The 17,865-nt window shown below is 46.7% G+C and overlaps 1 protein-coding gene across 4 annotated transcripts in view; it reads right to left on the bottom strand.

Annotated features, from left to right (window-relative positions):
* NPRL3 (NPR3 like, GATOR1 complex subunit) overlaps positions 1–17,865 on the bottom strand; it is a 649,409-nt gene that overhangs the window by 86,383 nt on the left and 545,161 nt on the right. For all 4 annotated transcript variants that reach the window (XM_069647897.1, XM_069647894.1, XM_069647896.1 and 1 more), the window contains one exon: positions 11,380–11,569. In XM_069647897.1, coding sequence (XP_069503998.1) covers positions 11,380–11,569 — 190 coding nt within the window. The remainder of the gene's footprint in view (positions 1–11,379; positions 11,570–17,865) is intronic.

Here is a 17,865-nt window from a genome sequence, read left to right as displayed (position 1 = left end):
AGGACAGCTGGCCTCAACATTGCTTCCCACTGCGTGTCCTCTGCATCTCGAGTGTACTACGACCTGCACCACATTCTATGCACGGCGTCCTGCTACTGACAAAGTGGCAGCACCATCCTCTGCTTTTTCCTGCTGCTTCAGGTGCTCCCCGCTGCTCCTGCTGCCACGGCTTTCTACTGACCTGCTCCTGATAGGCCTATAAATATTTAAAGCTCCTGCTCAGGTGTGGGTCATTAGAACAACTAGACCGCTCACTATGGTCTAGTGGCTCTGTGCCATTTTCTCAGCAATAACACCATTATGGGACTTGAAGTCCATAATGGTTCCTAGTTTCTTCAATATTTTTTAATCTAGTTTTTGACGTGAAATATATTTAAAAGAAGATTCTAATGGAATTATAGGTTCTCTTTTAGGTTTATTACTTGAACACTCTAGAGAATCAGTACTACTAAAGGTAGTAACATTATCTCCCTGACTCTTATATGCATCATCTTCATGTTCACAAAGAAGGTTTTTATACTTTGTACCTTGGGTAAGTCTGAGATGGGAGGTCCTACGGTGACAACATGTCATTAAATATTCAGGCATTAACAAAACCTTTTGTCAGTAGCAAAGTCAAAATTGGGTAAAAGGATTTGTAGAAGTTAGACGTGAAATCATCAAGGCTGGAACCTTATCCCCATTTTAGTGAGCGGATTGTCTCTATAATATCTCAACTTAGGATATCTGAATTTAGTTGGTCTTTACTTCTTCATTCAGTTTGCCACCTTTTTTTCCACCTTGCCATACTCTATTAGGAGGCAGCAGCCCAGCCAATTACAGTACTAAATGTTGAGTCTTTTGTCTGGGCTGTTCTGTGTCTTTGGGCAAGTTATGTGACTCCCCATCTATTTTGACTTGATGCTCAAGAATTTGTATTTTCTTCTCTGTGGTCATGACATAACCACCATCCTTCCTTAAAAATCTGGATGACTGAGCCATAAAGAGAACCCTTGGCTATGCCTTTTTCAAAGAGTGAAAACCCGGTCAGGGCTCCCGATGTTTAGCTCTAAAAATGACTCAATTTTATAGTATAGTACAGTTGTATTTTGAACTTTTGTTCTTCAGGATCAGGCAGCCTCTAAGTGTGTGATTTTTATTTTTTATTTTTGTTATTTTTGTTGTTGTTGATGTTTTCTTAAGAATTGTCATGGTTTGATCAGGCACATGCATATACATTAAATTTCAACAGCCACCATTTGGACAATCAGCTATGTGTTGGAAAGGATAGGATCTAATTTCCTTTCATTGGTCTATTTAAGCCGTTCACTATTCAAGACACTATTTTAGATGGATCCAGCATTTTGTAACCACAGACCTGATGCATCCTTCATATTAATTAACCTGCCACACACATCAAGTTCCAGGTTCTTGCTTTTCCAGACTATGTTTGATCCTTAGAGGTTGTCACTTGCTCTCAGCTTAATTCGAAACCTTATGGCACATGTTTCAAATTATTGGCACACAGTGAGGGACAATCAGATTGTATCAATTGATCTGATTGGCCCTCGCTGGGTTTACCCGGCCGACAAAGACTCACCTGCTGTGCTTCGGAGCGCCACTTCCCGCAGAGTTCCTTCCCTTTCTTCATCCGCACACCATGGAAAGGAAGAAGGGACTACGTGTGGTCCCGTCTCTCTGATCCATGGGGCCCATTTCTATTGGCTTTTTTTGTTTTAGTTGATAAACGGTTGACACGCTGTTTCTCAACTCTAGTATAAATGCCATTAGTACCCCGGTACAATATGCCGGGGTACTTATAGCAATTGAACCCGAGGAGGGGCGCATTACCGGTCGGGTAATGCCCCTGGAGCTAGGTTAAAGCCCTCGCATCGCTCAGGCATGTAACTATTGGCCTGGGGGCATTACCCAACCGGTAATTTCCCCCTCCTCGGGTTCTATTGCTTTATTAGTACCCAGCGGGGGTGGAGGGGTGGCTTCCCAGCCAATGAGGAAGCTCGGAAAGGGGTCCTTACCACACAGGGAAAGACCCCACTTCGAGCCTCCTCAGAGCAGGAGGCCACCATCTTCCCTCGCCAGGAACAAAGTTAAGTGCATTCCCCACATCCCCTGCCCCTCCCCCAACCTCCACCCCACTTTCCCTCATATTCGCTCCCCTCCCTACCCCAACCCCACTTACCTGCACTGCTCTGTCCCTCACTGGTGCCAGGAACAGTATTGTTCCTGCCACTTCTCCGCCACACGACTAGCCGCCATGGAATAGGGAGAAGGGACTATGTGTAGTCCCTTCTCTCCATTCCATGGCGGACATTTTCTTTGTTTATTTTTTAAATATCTTTTTAATAGCCCCCATGGAAAGGGAGAGGGGACTACAAGTAGTGTCTTCTCCCCGATCCATGGCAGTCATTTTTTGCCTTATTTTTCCCAAATTGAGAAACAGTTTACATGCTGTTTCGCAACTCGAGAAAATATACTATTAGTACCCCGGTAGAATGTGCCGGGGTACTAATAGCAATTGAACCCTCAGAGGGGCGGCATTAACGGCCGGGTAATGCCCCAGCGCTACATGAAAGCCCTTGCTTCACTCGGGCTTGTAACAATCGCCCCAGGGGCATTACGAGACCAGTAATGCCCAGCCTCGTCGGGTTCTATTGTTTTATTATGCACTGACAATATACTATAAGTTACTCTACCTACACTCTGGCCCTTCAAGTGGTCTTTTTTTTATAATACACAAAAATTGTACAGTAAAATGCACTATTGTCAGAAATACAATCTAGCGAGACAAGGGGCTCATTACGAGTCCGGCGGCAACCGAGCCAGAAAAACCGTCAGGTTACCGCCAGACTCATATTACCATTCTGCCTCCGTAATTCATGGAATCACCAGGGCATTACAACCCCGGTGACCCAGTAATTCCAGAGGCGGAATTCAGTAAATCCCCATTCCCATGGAGTCCCATAAAATGGGGAAGTGGAAACACCGGCACCATGCTGTAATGGTGCCGGTGTTTCCACGTCCGCCTGCAGGCGCGTGGTGTTAAACCCGCCAGGTCAGACGTGGCGGGAGTGACACCTCCCCCCTGCAGAACTCGAGATCAGCCGGTCTGGAAACAACGGTGGCGGCGGGTTTACTGCCACTGTTATTTCCGGACCGGCTGACTCGTAATGAGGCCTAAGGTTTGTTCCCTCTAAAAATTGGTAGTTAATCCCGAATGAAGCAAAATTCTTGCTGGGCTGGCACATGCCCCAGATCTACTGCTGGCCTAAAGCCTACCCAATGCAGGCCATCTGTGGAAAACTTGCCAAATTGGACAATACAAGTTTCCATGCGCAGGCATGGAAGCATACCCTCAGACGCTGCCCCAAAAACAAACATCTGAATTAGCAAGTCTTGAAAAGATTGTGAAGTGCCAAATGGCTAATAACAGCCGATTTATTCAGATCGATAAAATATAAATGATTTCAACTATACTGAGGAAACTAAGGGTTCGAATGCCGAGCTATACAGAAGAAAAGACCGGCCAAAACAATAACCCGACTGATGCCAACAAAGTGAATGTGATTCTATCAAAGTAGGCTTTAAGAAATATCAAGAGAAGGGAGTGAGGAAAACATTTATAAAGAAGGGACCAGATTCCAACCGAGACATGCCAAGTCTGACTCCATTTCAGTAAAAGGAGCCAGCTACAGTGCAGAGTGCCTGAAGGTACTGTGTCTCATGCTGTTTTCCCCAATCAGCAGAGGAGGAATACTGTGTGGTGACCCCTGATGTCTGCCAGGTCATTTAGAAGATAACACTATGGCTTCTCCTACTGCCGCCATGTTGTGTCAGAACTGCACAGCTCCAGGTAAATTTAAGAAGCATCACAGCTTACTCTACCATTATAAAGCAGATTAGGATCAACAACAGGTAGACGCAGAGAGACATGATTAAAGTAGGGCTTTGTTAGGGACATTTACAAGATTGGCTCCGATAGGTGATGGTGGGTAACTTAAAACAATGTTTGACAGGATGGCATTTCCTTTGGTTCAACAGTTCTTGCCATCTCCATCTGGTTTCCCTTCCCAGAAAGGATAATTGGTTCACAATCACTCACAGTCCAGTGACCAAATTGCACCCAGCACTTCTTTTTTGTCTCCTTGTTGCTCAGGCACTGGTCATCGTCTTATTGTCCTTGATACAGCAGGAGGTCTTTCACAGGGATCTCCAGGTCAATGTGCATTTGCACATGAGGCCTCGTAAGGGAGAGGAGCAGGCATTTGGTGATGCCTGGCAGAACCACAGAGCTTCCACCAGGTAATTAATTATCTGTCTCCAATGTATCTCTATCTCCATCCCCAACGGTTCCAGCTCTATTGCCCAAAGCCCTGAGCTCATCCTCCTCAATGATTCACAATGGTCATGCTCCTAAGAGGACCTTGCTGTCTCCTCCTCTCTACTATCCAATCTCTCCTCCAGTACCTTCTTGGTTGTACCACTGACCTCTGCTCCTCATAACCTAGTACTGAACACTCTCTGTGGGGCCATCCGTTTGGCTTCCTACAACCTCTTCCTTTGGGCTCCTTTCCACGCTTCTACTGATATCCCTTTCAGCATCCTTGTTGATGTACTCTCCACCCTTGTGCTTTTTCCTCCCTGATGCTCTCTTGACCACCCACTTCAACTCCTGCCACCAACCTCCTCACAACTCCTGCCGACCTGATCCTCCCACCTTGTTGTTCCCTGCATCATTCCTCCTAATACTTTCTCCTCTTCTCCCTTCTGCAAAACAGCCTTCTTTGTCTACATTCTTCCACCTCCCTTTTCCCCTCTGCAAAAAAAACCCTCTTCCACAATCACGGCGTCTCTTTTGGCAATTTCTAATTCAAAACACTGAAACCAAGGTGCTTGTGGCTTTTATTTGCCCAAATTGCACTAGATGGTGTTTACTGTGAGTGAGTGCACTTGTGGGCAATAATAACAAGCTTGTGGTCAGGATTGCTTAATTAGATTGCTTTGCTTGTGAAGAGTTGGTGTTAATATGGGGCTTCAGCGTAATGCGCACTGAGCTTTCATAACACTTTGCCATTTTAGATTGGACATGTGCGGTTTGACTGCTGCCGGGTGGACACTCCTTGTGCAGTTGCTGCGGCGTCCATGCTGCACTGTATGCTATCATATCAGCCACACCCATACCTTCTGCTAAAATTAGTCTAAAACATTTCCTCTGCCTGCTGACCAATCAAAAGATTTAATGTTTGCTCTTGGGGCATCACAGCAGTGATAAGGGTTACACATTGGGGCATCCCTTAAAGGAAAAGTGAGGGCTTGGGCACACTTCCAGGGACAGTCTTCCGCTGCAGAGCCGGGCCATGGTGGGTTGGGGGACATCCCCATATACCACCTCCAGCCACGCATCATGCTGTGAGTGGTAGCAGCCAACCCCTGTGAACAGCCTATAAAACACTTTGGGACAGGCATTGGACTTTGTCACACCCTCTCCAAACTACCGGACTACCCTTATTGGGCATTCTGAATGTTAAGTTTTCGTTTCTACTCATACTACAGTAGCAACATTAACAATGGAGGTCAATACAGTCAATAAGCGTCCAAATACAGTCAGAATTTAGACTATCCCTTCAGCCACCTGTCTGTGTCAACCCGGTTTCTAGTATTATTCCCTGCCTTGCAACAACTCTGGTTTGGCGAACAAGCAGAATCAAGATTGATAAGGAACTGCCAAGTATCTATGGGATGTAGGTTTAAATGCAGCAGACATAATGGCATCATCATTAAAGATAATGTAAGTCACCAACATTGCACAGAATAAGTAAATTTAAAACTAAGTTGCTGTCACCCACAAGGGCAAGCTATTCTGAGGGAAAGAGGGTTCAGCTATCGTGTGGTGTTTCTCTTAGATCCTGTAAGTTTGCACTGCCATTTCTGCAGGTGTTTTCGATTAACCATTGATTGCAGATGACATTTTGAGTATAGGAGGTAATGAAAAGGTAGTTTTCATTTGTAAATCCAAGACTAGTTTGTGGGTCTCATTTCCTCTTGGCCTTCATCTTCAATGGTAAGTCTTCAAAAATTGGGATTTTCTGATTTTCTCAATTGAAAGCGGGCTTAAATGTAAGACCTTTATCAGTAATTACCTTTATAGGCATAGTTCAATAACACATTCTTTTTCCAGTAGATCCCTGATACTTTCCGACATTGAGCCTCTAACTGTTTGTGACATGGTTATAGGTTTTTGCTAAATGTAGTCTGTGTTCTCTGCAGTGCTCCTGAGCCTCAAATTATTTGCCTTGAGTTTACATTCAAATTCCAAACCTCGCAGTAGTTCAATGAAATGCCTCTCTAAGCCCCTAGTTACTGTTCATATTTGAAGGGGAAAATGCCTTTTAAGATCCCCTAAGGCCCGCAATAGGTACCCCTAATATTGTTTCATATTTGAAGGAATGAAATGCTACTCTGGCGACCACCTTTGAGAACCCATGTAGCGTCTAGAAGGGATGCAGGGGAGTGGCGCACAATTTCTAGTAACAAAGTTATGGTTGTGTCTGCTGCTGGTCTGCCAGTGATACCCGACCTCGCAGAGAGGGCACAACACAGTACATATCTCCTTGAAATTAGTTTTTAAGATGCCATTAACACAAACTCACCCGGCCCGGCAGTATATGTTAGGTAATCTCTTGAAGGAACAGAAATGAATTTATGAGCCGGTATGTCAACACATGTATCCTTTTGTGCAAGGTTTTAAGCAAGATTGATGAACATAAAAGCCTGCCAAATAAATTATTGCTATGGATGCATAGAGTGGATTGTGTGTCTTAGTCTAACAATATGTCACTTAATGATAAAGAAAGTCCTCAAAGTCTGTGAGGGGAGTGGGTGACCTAATAAGTCTATCAAATTTTATAGTTTCCCCCAATTAGAAGGTGTAAACAAGGTTGAGAAAAACTGCTAGGAGGCAATTTGGCAACAGTGCTTGTGGGGAGGTGTAAATTAACTTCTGATCTATGGTAATCAAAGGTAGCACAACCATGGGCCTGGCTCACGTCTCTAGAAATTGGAGAAAATAAAGAGTTGCCATTAGGTGCAAGTCTATGTAATCAATCTGTTCTCATATTTCGGTTGTTCATATACAATCAACCAACAAATTCATATAGGGCACAGGGTACAGCATGCCTCTTTAATTTTTCACGGTTCTTGTCCCAAACTACAATTCTCTCCCAATGTCCCATCATCAAAATAGAAAAAGAGGGCAAAAATGAGAGCCTCTGGTTGTATTTAGCCATGTTTAGAAGCATCTGGGTATACCCCATAAGGAGGATGACTTGTCATTCAAAAATATTTTTTCATTGATGCCATCTTCTATACAGATACTGGTGTATAAAGATACCTCATCCATGGCTACCCAAGGTTACTCAAGGGATGACACGGCACACAGAAGGGTCTCAGACTTTGGGTCTTTTCAAAGAAAAATACAGCCCAACAAAACAGAGTTTAAAGAATGAGGCCAAGTGTTCAAACAAATACTTCAGTGAATTCCCTGAGTGAATGACGCAAACTGAAGGTGTACCTCACAAATGATTTCTGCCCCTCTCCACTTCAGGGGATCTTTGCTTTTGCCCCTCTTCTCCTGAGGGGTCCTGCTTCTGTTCTGGTCTTGCTCTATCTGGATCTTAGCAAGATATTGTCTTGGCCTCTTGTGAGGCTTCTCAGGTGGGTCAGTTCTTTCACCTTTCTGGCTGCAGGGTGCAAGGGTGTAGAAGTAGGACTCAGACACAGTGTGCTCATGGTGATTGGTATACACTTATTTAAAGTAAAAGGGTTGGGGAAACGGCCACCGTTTTCTAAAGCTAAGAGGCGTTTCCCTACCTCAACCAAAACTATGTCTTTGTCCTAATTAAATAGTCCACTGTCACAAGTCCATAGCCTATTTCCATCCCTTACAATATAGACTAAACTATAAACAACAAAAGGTCTTCTTAACTCAGAAGAATAGATTGTAGATCCAATCAAAGTAGGGGAAGAGTTATTCTGGAACAAGATCTCCCTTCCTCGGGTCCTGTTCCTCTTTTCAAGAGAGATCCAAATAACAAAACGTACAAACTCAGTTCTTAAATGTAAAACAAAGTTCCATAAAGATCTTCGATAGTTCTCTGTAACACAAGCTTCGCAACAACCAGGGGCAATGATTCCCTTGCCCTGGCTCCTTCTCTTTGCAACTCTCTCATAGGTACCAGACTTCAGCTTCTCTCTCTCTCTCTTTCTTCTTGGATCACGTTGGTAAATTGCTCTTTGGTTTCCCTTTTTCTCATTGGAGTGGGTTCCAGATCCCTCTTCTTTATGTTTGGGTACTTGGAGCCCTTTTCTCCCAAGTACCACTATGAGGAAGATGACTCAAGTGGTTCTCGTGTAGTGGAGCCCAGGCCCCTCTTTCTCTGCGTGCCGGTACTTGGGTCCCTTTCCTCCCAGGTACTGCCACGAGGAAGATGACTTGTGTTACTCTCGTGTGGTGGGTCCCAGACACTCTTCTTTGCGTGCAGATACTTGGAGCCCTTTCCTCCCAAGTTCCACCACGAGGAAGATGACTTGTGTTGTTCTCACATAGCGGTGCCCTACACACCCCTCTTTGCCTTCGGATACTTGGGGTCTTTTCCTCCCAAGTACTGTCACAAGGAAGATGACTTGTGTAGCTTTTCTTTGGTGGGTCACTTGTTGAGGGACAGACCTGGTTCACTTGCTTGCCAGGTACTGTGACTATGAGGATACTGACTGCACCATCTTAGTTTCCCACCAGCCACCCCGAGTGCTCCCCCTACCTCTATACTTAGAGGTAGGGGGAGCAGTGCAGTGGGCTCTGGTCTGCCTGGGAACACTGCAGTCTCAATTTTCCTCTGGGCAGTGCAGTCTTCCCTTCACAAGCTTCCCAGGTTTCAGAAACACCGGGAGCTTCTTTCTGCCAGTTTGCCTTCTGGTCCTTCTACTCTTGACTGGCCCTGGTCGTTCAGCTCCCCTCTTGGCGTCCGGGTCTGCTTCCTTCCTGCACCGGGCTGGCTCCTGCAGCTCCTGCAGGGGGGGGGGGACAAGACAACTGCTTCCTGAGTCTTTCCTCCTTGTCTAGTCTACATTGACCAATGAGCAGCCGGTAACAACTAGGCTGCTCATTGTGATTCTTAGGAGTACTCCTCTTGCCTCTGCTCCTCCTCTTTGTCCACGTACTTACTCCAAGTTGTCTAGACCGCTCATGTTGGTTCTGAGAGGCACTCTGCACTGCTCTGCGCTTTGTCTCAGTGGTTGTCAATAGTATATCTTTCAACTCCTCCCTATTTTTGCTTGTCTCAGTATTTTTACCCTTGATCTCCCTTTGGTCAGTTGTGCCCTTCATAGTCCCAGTACTTTCTAGGGAAATGGTAGGGTGACTAAAACTCATGACCCTCTTAGGGAAGGGGTTGTTGTTAAGGTTAACGGAAGGAGGTCTAGGGTTCTAAAAGGGTATTATCGGGTAGTGGCCTCACCTCCTTGGCCTCATGGAAAGGGGCTTCCCGCATAAAAGCAGTAACGATACCCTGAGATTCGTCACAAGGGGTACGTTCCTTATTCCCCCTGGATTAGTCTGTTTCCTCAGCCTCTTCGCGCGCTTCTCAAGGAGGTCAGCACTTACACCCTTTTGGCCTAGGTGAGCTGCAAGGGTACTCGCCTACTTCCACCTGGGTCAGCTAGTCTTCTTAGGCTTCTCAGGCAGGTCAGCTGTTCCACCTTTTCTGCCTCAGATGGGGATGCAGGAGTACTCTGCTTCTTCCCCTTGGGCCAATCAGTTCACCACAGGCTCTTCAAGCAGCTTCCAGGCAAGCAGGGCCACAGGGTAATTCAGGCTCCTTCACCCAGGCAGCAACTTCTCCTTCAGGATAGAGATATTCATGCAGCAGCATCTGGAGAGAAACACAGGCAACATGTTCCTGACTGAGACAATGTCAGAATGAGATTTCTCTGCTTTCACAGCCAGACTCCTCATTCTGTTGGAAGATGACTGGAGGAATGCCCATTTTACAGGATCGGCTGGCAGGGTGTTTCCACTCTGGTCCTCCTGTTTTGGGATCTCTTTAAAGTGGCCAGCTTGGCTTCTATTAGTTCAATTGTGGTCTCACTTTCTTTATTTCCTTTAATTATTCTATTATCCATTTGTCTTGTCATTAGGCTCAGGTTCGTATTTTTATTCATTTAAGTACCCCATACATTTCCACAGGTTCCTCTAAAATGATCTGAACCTGGGTCATAGGCTCTATGGTTTTCCAAACATCCAGGTCTTCTCCGGGTAGAAAGGACTACAGCCTTTACTCTGAGGTCCTAGAGTGTCTCTTTGCCGTGCCGTCTTCTATCATCGACCTCCATCCCTCCGAGTGGAGCAAGAGCCGTCCCGGAAATTTCAGCACAGGCATGCCAAGGGGTGGATGTCTATTTGTTCATCCACGTATTGTGAGCTGAACCACTGCTGTTGTTGCCCCACTTCAGCGGGCAGCACCGCTGGCAGGCAGTACTGAGTAAGTCTCCTGCGTGGAACTTGGCACCACTATTCACCACACCCACCAATAATGCTGTTCCCATGGCATAATATGGATAATGGTCATAACATCTTTAGTGTCCTGTACATAAAATGGCAAATACTGTACATAAGGGGCTAGAACAAATTCAAAAAGACCAAGAAAGTTGCAGTGAAGGAGCCAGAAGATGATAAAATGGGTTTGCCTGGTTCAGCTTGGATGTATTATTTTTGGTAGGCAATACTCTTTTCATAAGAATGAAAATAACCATAAGGGAAAGTTTTCGCTTCAAAGCTGAGCAAGCCACCATTTTTCAAAACGTTTATACAATTCCATCAAACAATGGGTTGCAGGGTCCATGGCCAATAGCCATGGCATGGTTGGGCCTTATAAATCATAACATCAGCAAGCTGCCTCTCCATCTTACCACCCTTATCAGAGTGAATAGAATAGACTCACAATTGGCTAAAGTAGAGATCAGGAATCACTTCACATTTTTAACACTATTTGCACTAGTTACAGTCGTCTCTTGGTTGTGCATGTCACGTATATTCGCTCAAACTTTATTCTCGAATAGTGTGATCCATCCATCAAACAAGTCAGGCAAAAGTTCCACTGGTCTAACATTCTCTCTCCACCACTGTCTTGGCATTTACACCTAGCTCCTATGTTCCTCTACACACACATCTGAAACACTTTCATTACTCTCTGATACAATGACCCAGAAATAATTTCAAGACCAGTTACAGCCCTTTCATTAACCTAAAGAGGAAGCGATTGATAAATGGCATACTTTGAAGCAAAGCATTGTTCCAAAGGCAAAGGAAACACATGAAACCGCACATACTTGGTGAGCCAAAGCTAAGAGCATTGGGAGTGCTTAGGCTTCTTCCTCCAACCCGGGCAGCAAAGGGCAGCTCTTCCTCCCTGGGACGGGGGTCTTCCTCATTTGGTGGCACCATTAGACAGACGTATGTGTGGAGCTGGATCAGCAGCCTGTGCTGAAGCATCCAAATCACCATCTGTATGAGCTGGGGCTGAAAAAGAAAACAATTCATATTAGTAGTTATTGTAGAAAAGGTATACAATCTGCAAAGATTTAACACTGCAATACAATCCAAATAAAATAAACACTGAATGATGAAAAGCAGATTTAGAGATCTGAAAGACTTCACTCCCCATTTAACCAGACACTGGGCCATGTGATCCCCTCCCGGTTTCTTCCGCTGGTTGCTTGTAGATCCCATGTCGCTGTGAGCCCACACTCGCCCTCTCCTGTAGTAAGATTCCCACTCCATTGTATTGATCCCTTGCAATCTGCTTCCCTTGCTGTGCACTTTCCGCCTTGGACTTGTAGAGCACTCTGTTGCTTCCTGAAGCTAGGTCAGTGCTAAAAAAATACCCTAATAATAATATTAATAATAATAATAATAGCATTACATCAACTGCAACTGTAGGTCGCATTGGATGTCATAGTACAGTGTTTTAGTACCTTAAAACAATTAACTTCAGTGAAAATGCATCAATTAATAAAATATTCACTTCATTTCAAACTGCAGATGAAAACTCAGGTTTCAAAACCATAATTTATTCCTCTGATCAGTCCATTCATATTTTAAGTGTACACAGGGTAAGGAAAAAACCTACGTTACCAAAGAGAAGTTCACATCTGGGCAGGTAGAGAATATCTAATGACACAAAAAAACTCTCCAAATGGGAACTGCTCCAGTACCTCTAAACTAGACCATGCATATGGCTAGGACAAAGGCCAAAGGTTCCATGGGAACCACCAAAACGAAGTATTTTTCTCTTTATGTTGGCTAGAGGAAGGTGAACCTTCCTCATGTGGATGGTGACAAAACATGCCTATAAAATTACCAGCCGTCTGCATTATTCAATGCAGGTGGTGCTACAAACTATAGCCATCCTACTCGGATGCAAAAAGGACATCAGCTCGGAGCAGACTTGTTTTATTGTCATTGAGAAATCATGATTAATGGTGGTATCTCCATGGACAGCCATGAATACCATGCGTTGTCCATAATATTTTCCATGTATCACCTTTGGCCATCTGGGACTGTGAGGGCAGCTCTGGGGCTACACACACACCAAGGGAACAAGACAAAGATGTGCAACATGGGTTCAATACCCAGAGCAGCATTTCAAAGCTGGAAGCGTTGGACACAAAGCACGATATGCATGACAAATACAATTAATCTGTGTATTGAACATCTAGCTAACACGCTGTCCCCATAGACTCCCGCTTTACTCCCCCCACCCTCTCCCTTCTTTTTTCTCATTTTATCCTTCTTTCTGAACCCTATTTCTGAACCCTTCACTTTTCCTTCAGTGACCTACAAGGATGTGTGACAAATCCAAGGAGTTAGTCGCTTCATCACCTAGGGCACAGCAAAAGCAGAATTCCTCTATAGATGACCCCCACCCCACTAGGGGACAGTGTGAGAAACCAGAAGGTGTCTCACCCACTAGTCCCTGGGGATCTGTCATCCAGGTGGCTAGGACATGGCCATCGCTTTTGGATCAAGTTCCTGGGGTTGAACTAGTGTGTGAGGATCACCTGGGTGATTGGTCTTCGGGGAGTGGGACACTGGATGGCGAGGTGCGGTACACCCTTCCCTGTAACACCTTTATCCCATTTTACCAGGTAAGATACGTAGGAACTCTACCCCCTCCCCCTTTTCCTACACAAACACATTCACATGGACAGCCTACTCTGGGAGAAAACAGACTAACACTCGAGAAGTATACCGGACGTGTCCCAATACAATGGTCAGGCAAGGTCAGGCAATTACTGGCCAACACTCACACCTGACTCCCATTAAGCTTCCCCACAGGGATAAAAGGCGGAGTACGAAAGCACACTGTGAGCGAGGTAAAGCACATGAGGAAACAGCAGTTTCGAGACAGCAGCTGAACGAGGGACAAAAGACGGTGAACTACAAGGGGTTTGCAAGGAGAGAATTTCCCTTGACCCTTCTGAAAAGAAACTTATGTTCAAGAGACCTCAAGATTGGACAGCTTAAGGCCCAGAGACAAGCCTGATAAATCCTGCTTTGTGTGTCAGAGGTACTCGCGCTCATCCTACATGACTAATTGAGTAGGGGAGAAGCAGCAGCAGCCGCCATGGTACCGTCCTTGGCTCCAAGCACAAACTAGCGACAGAGAAATCAACACAGTCTGTGAGTTGGGGAGACTGGTCTGTGTTGAAGCCAAGGTTGCAAGCAGCAACATTATACGACCACTAGAACAAACTTTGTTAAAACGTGTGTGATGAAAGACGCAAGTAAAGTTTAACTGCTGATGAATGCTTGAACTTTGTAAGGATACAATATAATTGACACAGTGGTTCAGCACCGCGTGCATGCTCAATTGAAGCTCTCTGTAAGATATCCAGCCGAGAGGTGACAGTAGTGAAAGTAAAGAGCTGCAAGGAGAAAGATTTTGTGACTCAAAATGGTCCTGCGGTGGGTCAAGCAAAATCCTGCACACATTTGAAAGTCTTCGATTTTTAATAGGGAAAGGCAAAGAGTGAAAAATTAGATAAAATGGTCATACCCCAATTAAGGGAGATCAATTAAGAACATTGGGCCACATCATAGGTTTGCCAGTCCAGTAACAACGGTACCGGTATGTTTGCCAGTAATGTTATTTCCAGACTGGCAAACTACGAGTTCTGCTCGCGGGTGCCTTCCCGCCCGCCAGGTCTGACCTGGCGGGCGTACCGGCACCCGTGAGCAGATCATGTCGGATGCACCGTCACCATTCACGAATGGTGCCTGTGCATCCGGCCTCCCCATTCCCATTGAGCCTCATGGGGCTCAAATGGGAATGGGAGCATTTTTTTTCCGACGCCCGCGATTGGGCAAATACCGGGTCCGGCGGGGCCATAATGACCCAGTAATTGCTCATTCGGGGGTGCCGGAAAAAAAAATCACACATTTGGCGGCAGCCTGCCGGTTTTACCGGCAAGGCTACCGCCAAACTTGTAATGAGGCCCATTGTGTTCATGTGGGTCAATAAACACCCTTGAACTGTGATCACTTGTGTCTGTCTTACTATTTGATACCATGCCTTCCTTACAACAGGAAAACGCCAGACAGTGACACAAGTCCCCATTCCTTCCACGCAACCCCCAAGACCTTTTTTTGGCTATATGGCAGCTAAGAGGTATAATAAACCTAACTTATTTTTGTAATAGCTGGTTTGGCGTCTGACCCAGAGTATTCTCAGTCCTCCTCTGAGGCAGCAGAGTAATAGATGGCCTTGCCCACTGGAGGAGCATCGGTTGAAGAGCCCATCAGAAGTGGCATAGAGACGAGCCTGCAGAGCTCAAGGGAGCCAGAAGGCCCGCTGGCGGCATGTCTGGGAAGAGACACGCTACGCCAGATATGGTGTCGCAGTCTGCTGTCAGCACTCGAAGGCAGCAGCATGCAGTGAAGGAAGAACGGCAGGACACAGCTCAGAAAAGCTGAGCGGAATGAGAACCCTCGGAGCAGTGAGAGACCATCCAGAAGGTAAGCCATGGTCACAACCTTGCACGAAGCAGTGGGAGGCTAGAGACAACAGCGGCTGACACGGAACCCAGATGACAAGTTGCATAAGTGGCTCTGCATCAGACAGACCAGATGCCCATCCTGAGTAGCACTGCACAGAAGAAGGCGGTGTCACGCTTACCAGGAGACCGGGGTTCACTGTTCGCGCTCCCCCTCCCTGGCGCCTCTACCCGCGCTTCCGCATTTGGGGAGGCGCCGGGGGGAGAGCTCCAGGGACAGGGGCGGCAGCTCCGCGGCGCTTGCATCGGGGACCACGATTACGGTCCCGCGCATGCGCCGTGGGGGCGGCCGCCGAGGCTTGGAGCAGCTTGCTGCTCAAGCCTCATTCTGGGGCCGCCGGCGCCTGGCAACCATCAGGCTTGCGCTCCAGGCCTCGCAGGCGCCGGCGGCCCATAAAGGGAGAGACGCGGTCGGGAGCAGATCGCGTCTCAACGCGTTCTGTTCCGGATCGTGTCCTCGCCTTCTCCCGCTCAACTAGTTAGTGCTTACCTTGTTCCCTGCTCCTCCTGACCCAACCTCTCGCCTACTGCCGGACTTGCCTTCTTTGGCCAGGTTCCTTCCTGGGATTATTCTCTGGTCCTGCTTCATTCCCTCCTGGTTCCCCTCCTTGTCAGCCCTGGTTCTCTGCCTGCATCCTTCCTCCCTTCTTTTGGCCTGGCCAATTCCCTAAGTTTTCTCCTGTGCCATTTTGGATTCCCAATCTCCCAGCTCCCATCGCCAGCTACGGGTGTGGCCTCCCACACCTTTGGACACTACTTCTCAGCACCCATTGCCAGCTACGGGTGTGGCCTCCCACACCTTCGGACTCTTACTCTTCTGCACCCATCGCCAGCTACGGGTGTGGCCTCCCACACCTTTGGACTCTACTTCTCAGCACCCATTGCCAGCTACGGGTGTGGCCTCCCACACCTTCGGACTCTTACTCTTCTGCACCCATCGCCAGCTACTGGTGTGGCCTCCCACACCTTTGGACTCTACTTCTCAGCACCCATTGCCAGCTACGGGTGTGGCCTCCCACACCTTCGGACTCTTACTCTTCTGCACCCATCGCCAGCTACTGGTGTGGCCTCCCACACCTTTGGACTCTACTTCTCAGCACCCAGTGCCTGCTACAAGTGTGGCCTCCCACACCTTTGGACTCTCAACTCCTCTTCAAGGATTCCCTCCAACCACTTCTTCTGTCAACGCGGTGCAGAACTGCCATCTCTAGAACCTGGTTGTGGCATTGGGAATCGGTCCATCTTTCACCCAGTTCCCACTCAGGGTGGAGGAGAGGCTGGTTGCTTGTGTCACCAAGTTTTCTTGTCAGTCTGGCTGCCCCGTCGAGACCATCCAGAAATACAGGTACGCAGCATTCCCGTGATTCTCACCTTAACAGGCGGTGGCTCCAGGGAATAGGAAGGTCACCAAGGTGGGGAAAGCACAGAGGAGCCCCAAGGCGGCGGTGAGGGCAATGGCACACAAGGACCTCATCATGGGTAGAGTCCAGAAAGACACCAGAGTAGGGAGAGTACATAAGGACCCTAGAGTTGGGAGAGCGCAATAAATACCCAAGGTGGGGAAAGCGCAGAGACACCTTTGAGCGGGAAAGAGACACAAGAAGCCCCAGATTCGGGAGAGAGAGTGAGACAAAGACACTCCCACAGTGGAGAGAAACCTAAGAAGCCCCAGAGTGAGGAACGAGACAAACCCCAGAGTGGGGAGACCCCAAAGTACCCCCAGAGTGGGGAAAGTATAGAGAAATCTCAGAGTGGATGGAGGAAAAGAGACACACCCTGGTTAGGGAAACGATGAAGGAGAGCGACAGAAACAAAACCCAGTGTGGGAAAAAGACCAAGAATAACCAGAGAGAGGAACGGGGAAAGAACATAGGGGGGAGTAGACCAGAGAGGAAAAAACTGAAAGTATACAATCTGCATTGTTGGGACTGTGCCTTTAGACAAGAGGTCTATTGTAAAGAGACATAATGGTGGTGGTCAGAAACCAGTTCCCGTACCTTTATTGGGGCAAAAGAAACAAAAACAAAGAACAGGGGCAGCTGTTGAGCAGACGAGCATGATGGCTACTAACAGAGAGCTCCGCCTGTTGTCTTCATAGCCTGGTTTTTTTGATCCTGTAGGGCCATTGCACTGTCCTGATAACACTGGTAAAACCCTGCTGGTGCCGTAGAGTATCTGCATGTTGAATAGAGCAAGACTTTAGCTGTTCTTGAGAGCTATAGCAAGGAAATGCAGAGGCCTAGACCAATCCAAGCTGCGGATAGCATGACAAGTTGTGCCTACTATGCCACCATGCAAAGAAATTGGTCATGATGAAGATGACTCCAATAACAAGTCATTGAAACCGGTCGACCAGAGACTATCTGGATATCTCTCAATTATGGGAGATACATGCCAAAAAATAACAACGATCAATGACCAGTGTCTATATGACACAATAGTGGTTTTAGTTACATTCATTATGTTTTCCTCAATCTGCCTTAGAGATGCAATAATTTGAATTGCAAATTCTTCTTTGTGCTAATGAAAAATAAGCAATTCACGTATTAATCACAAAGAATAATTTCTGATGAGAGTGTGACCTCACTTTCTCCAATTTTATTACACTTTGCGGCAAGGTGACGCACACTTCACGGAGGATTCATAAATCATATTTCTCGAACCGTCCCACGTGAACTGCTCCACCGTATCCCTTCTCAATCATGCGACTGGTTCCCAGATTGTGTTTTATAGTAAAAGTATCATTTTCATTGCAGCAAT

Source organism: Ambystoma mexicanum, chromosome 2q (assembly GCF_040938575.1).
Source record: "Ambystoma mexicanum isolate Mex_15411 chromosome 2q, UKY_AmexF1_1, whole genome shotgun sequence".
In the NCBI taxonomy this organism is placed as follows: Eukaryota; Metazoa; Chordata; class Amphibia; order Caudata; family Ambystomatidae; genus Ambystoma; species Ambystoma mexicanum.
The sequence above is the reverse complement of the archived record's forward strand: the minus strand, read 5'-3'. Positions and strand labels throughout refer to the sequence as shown.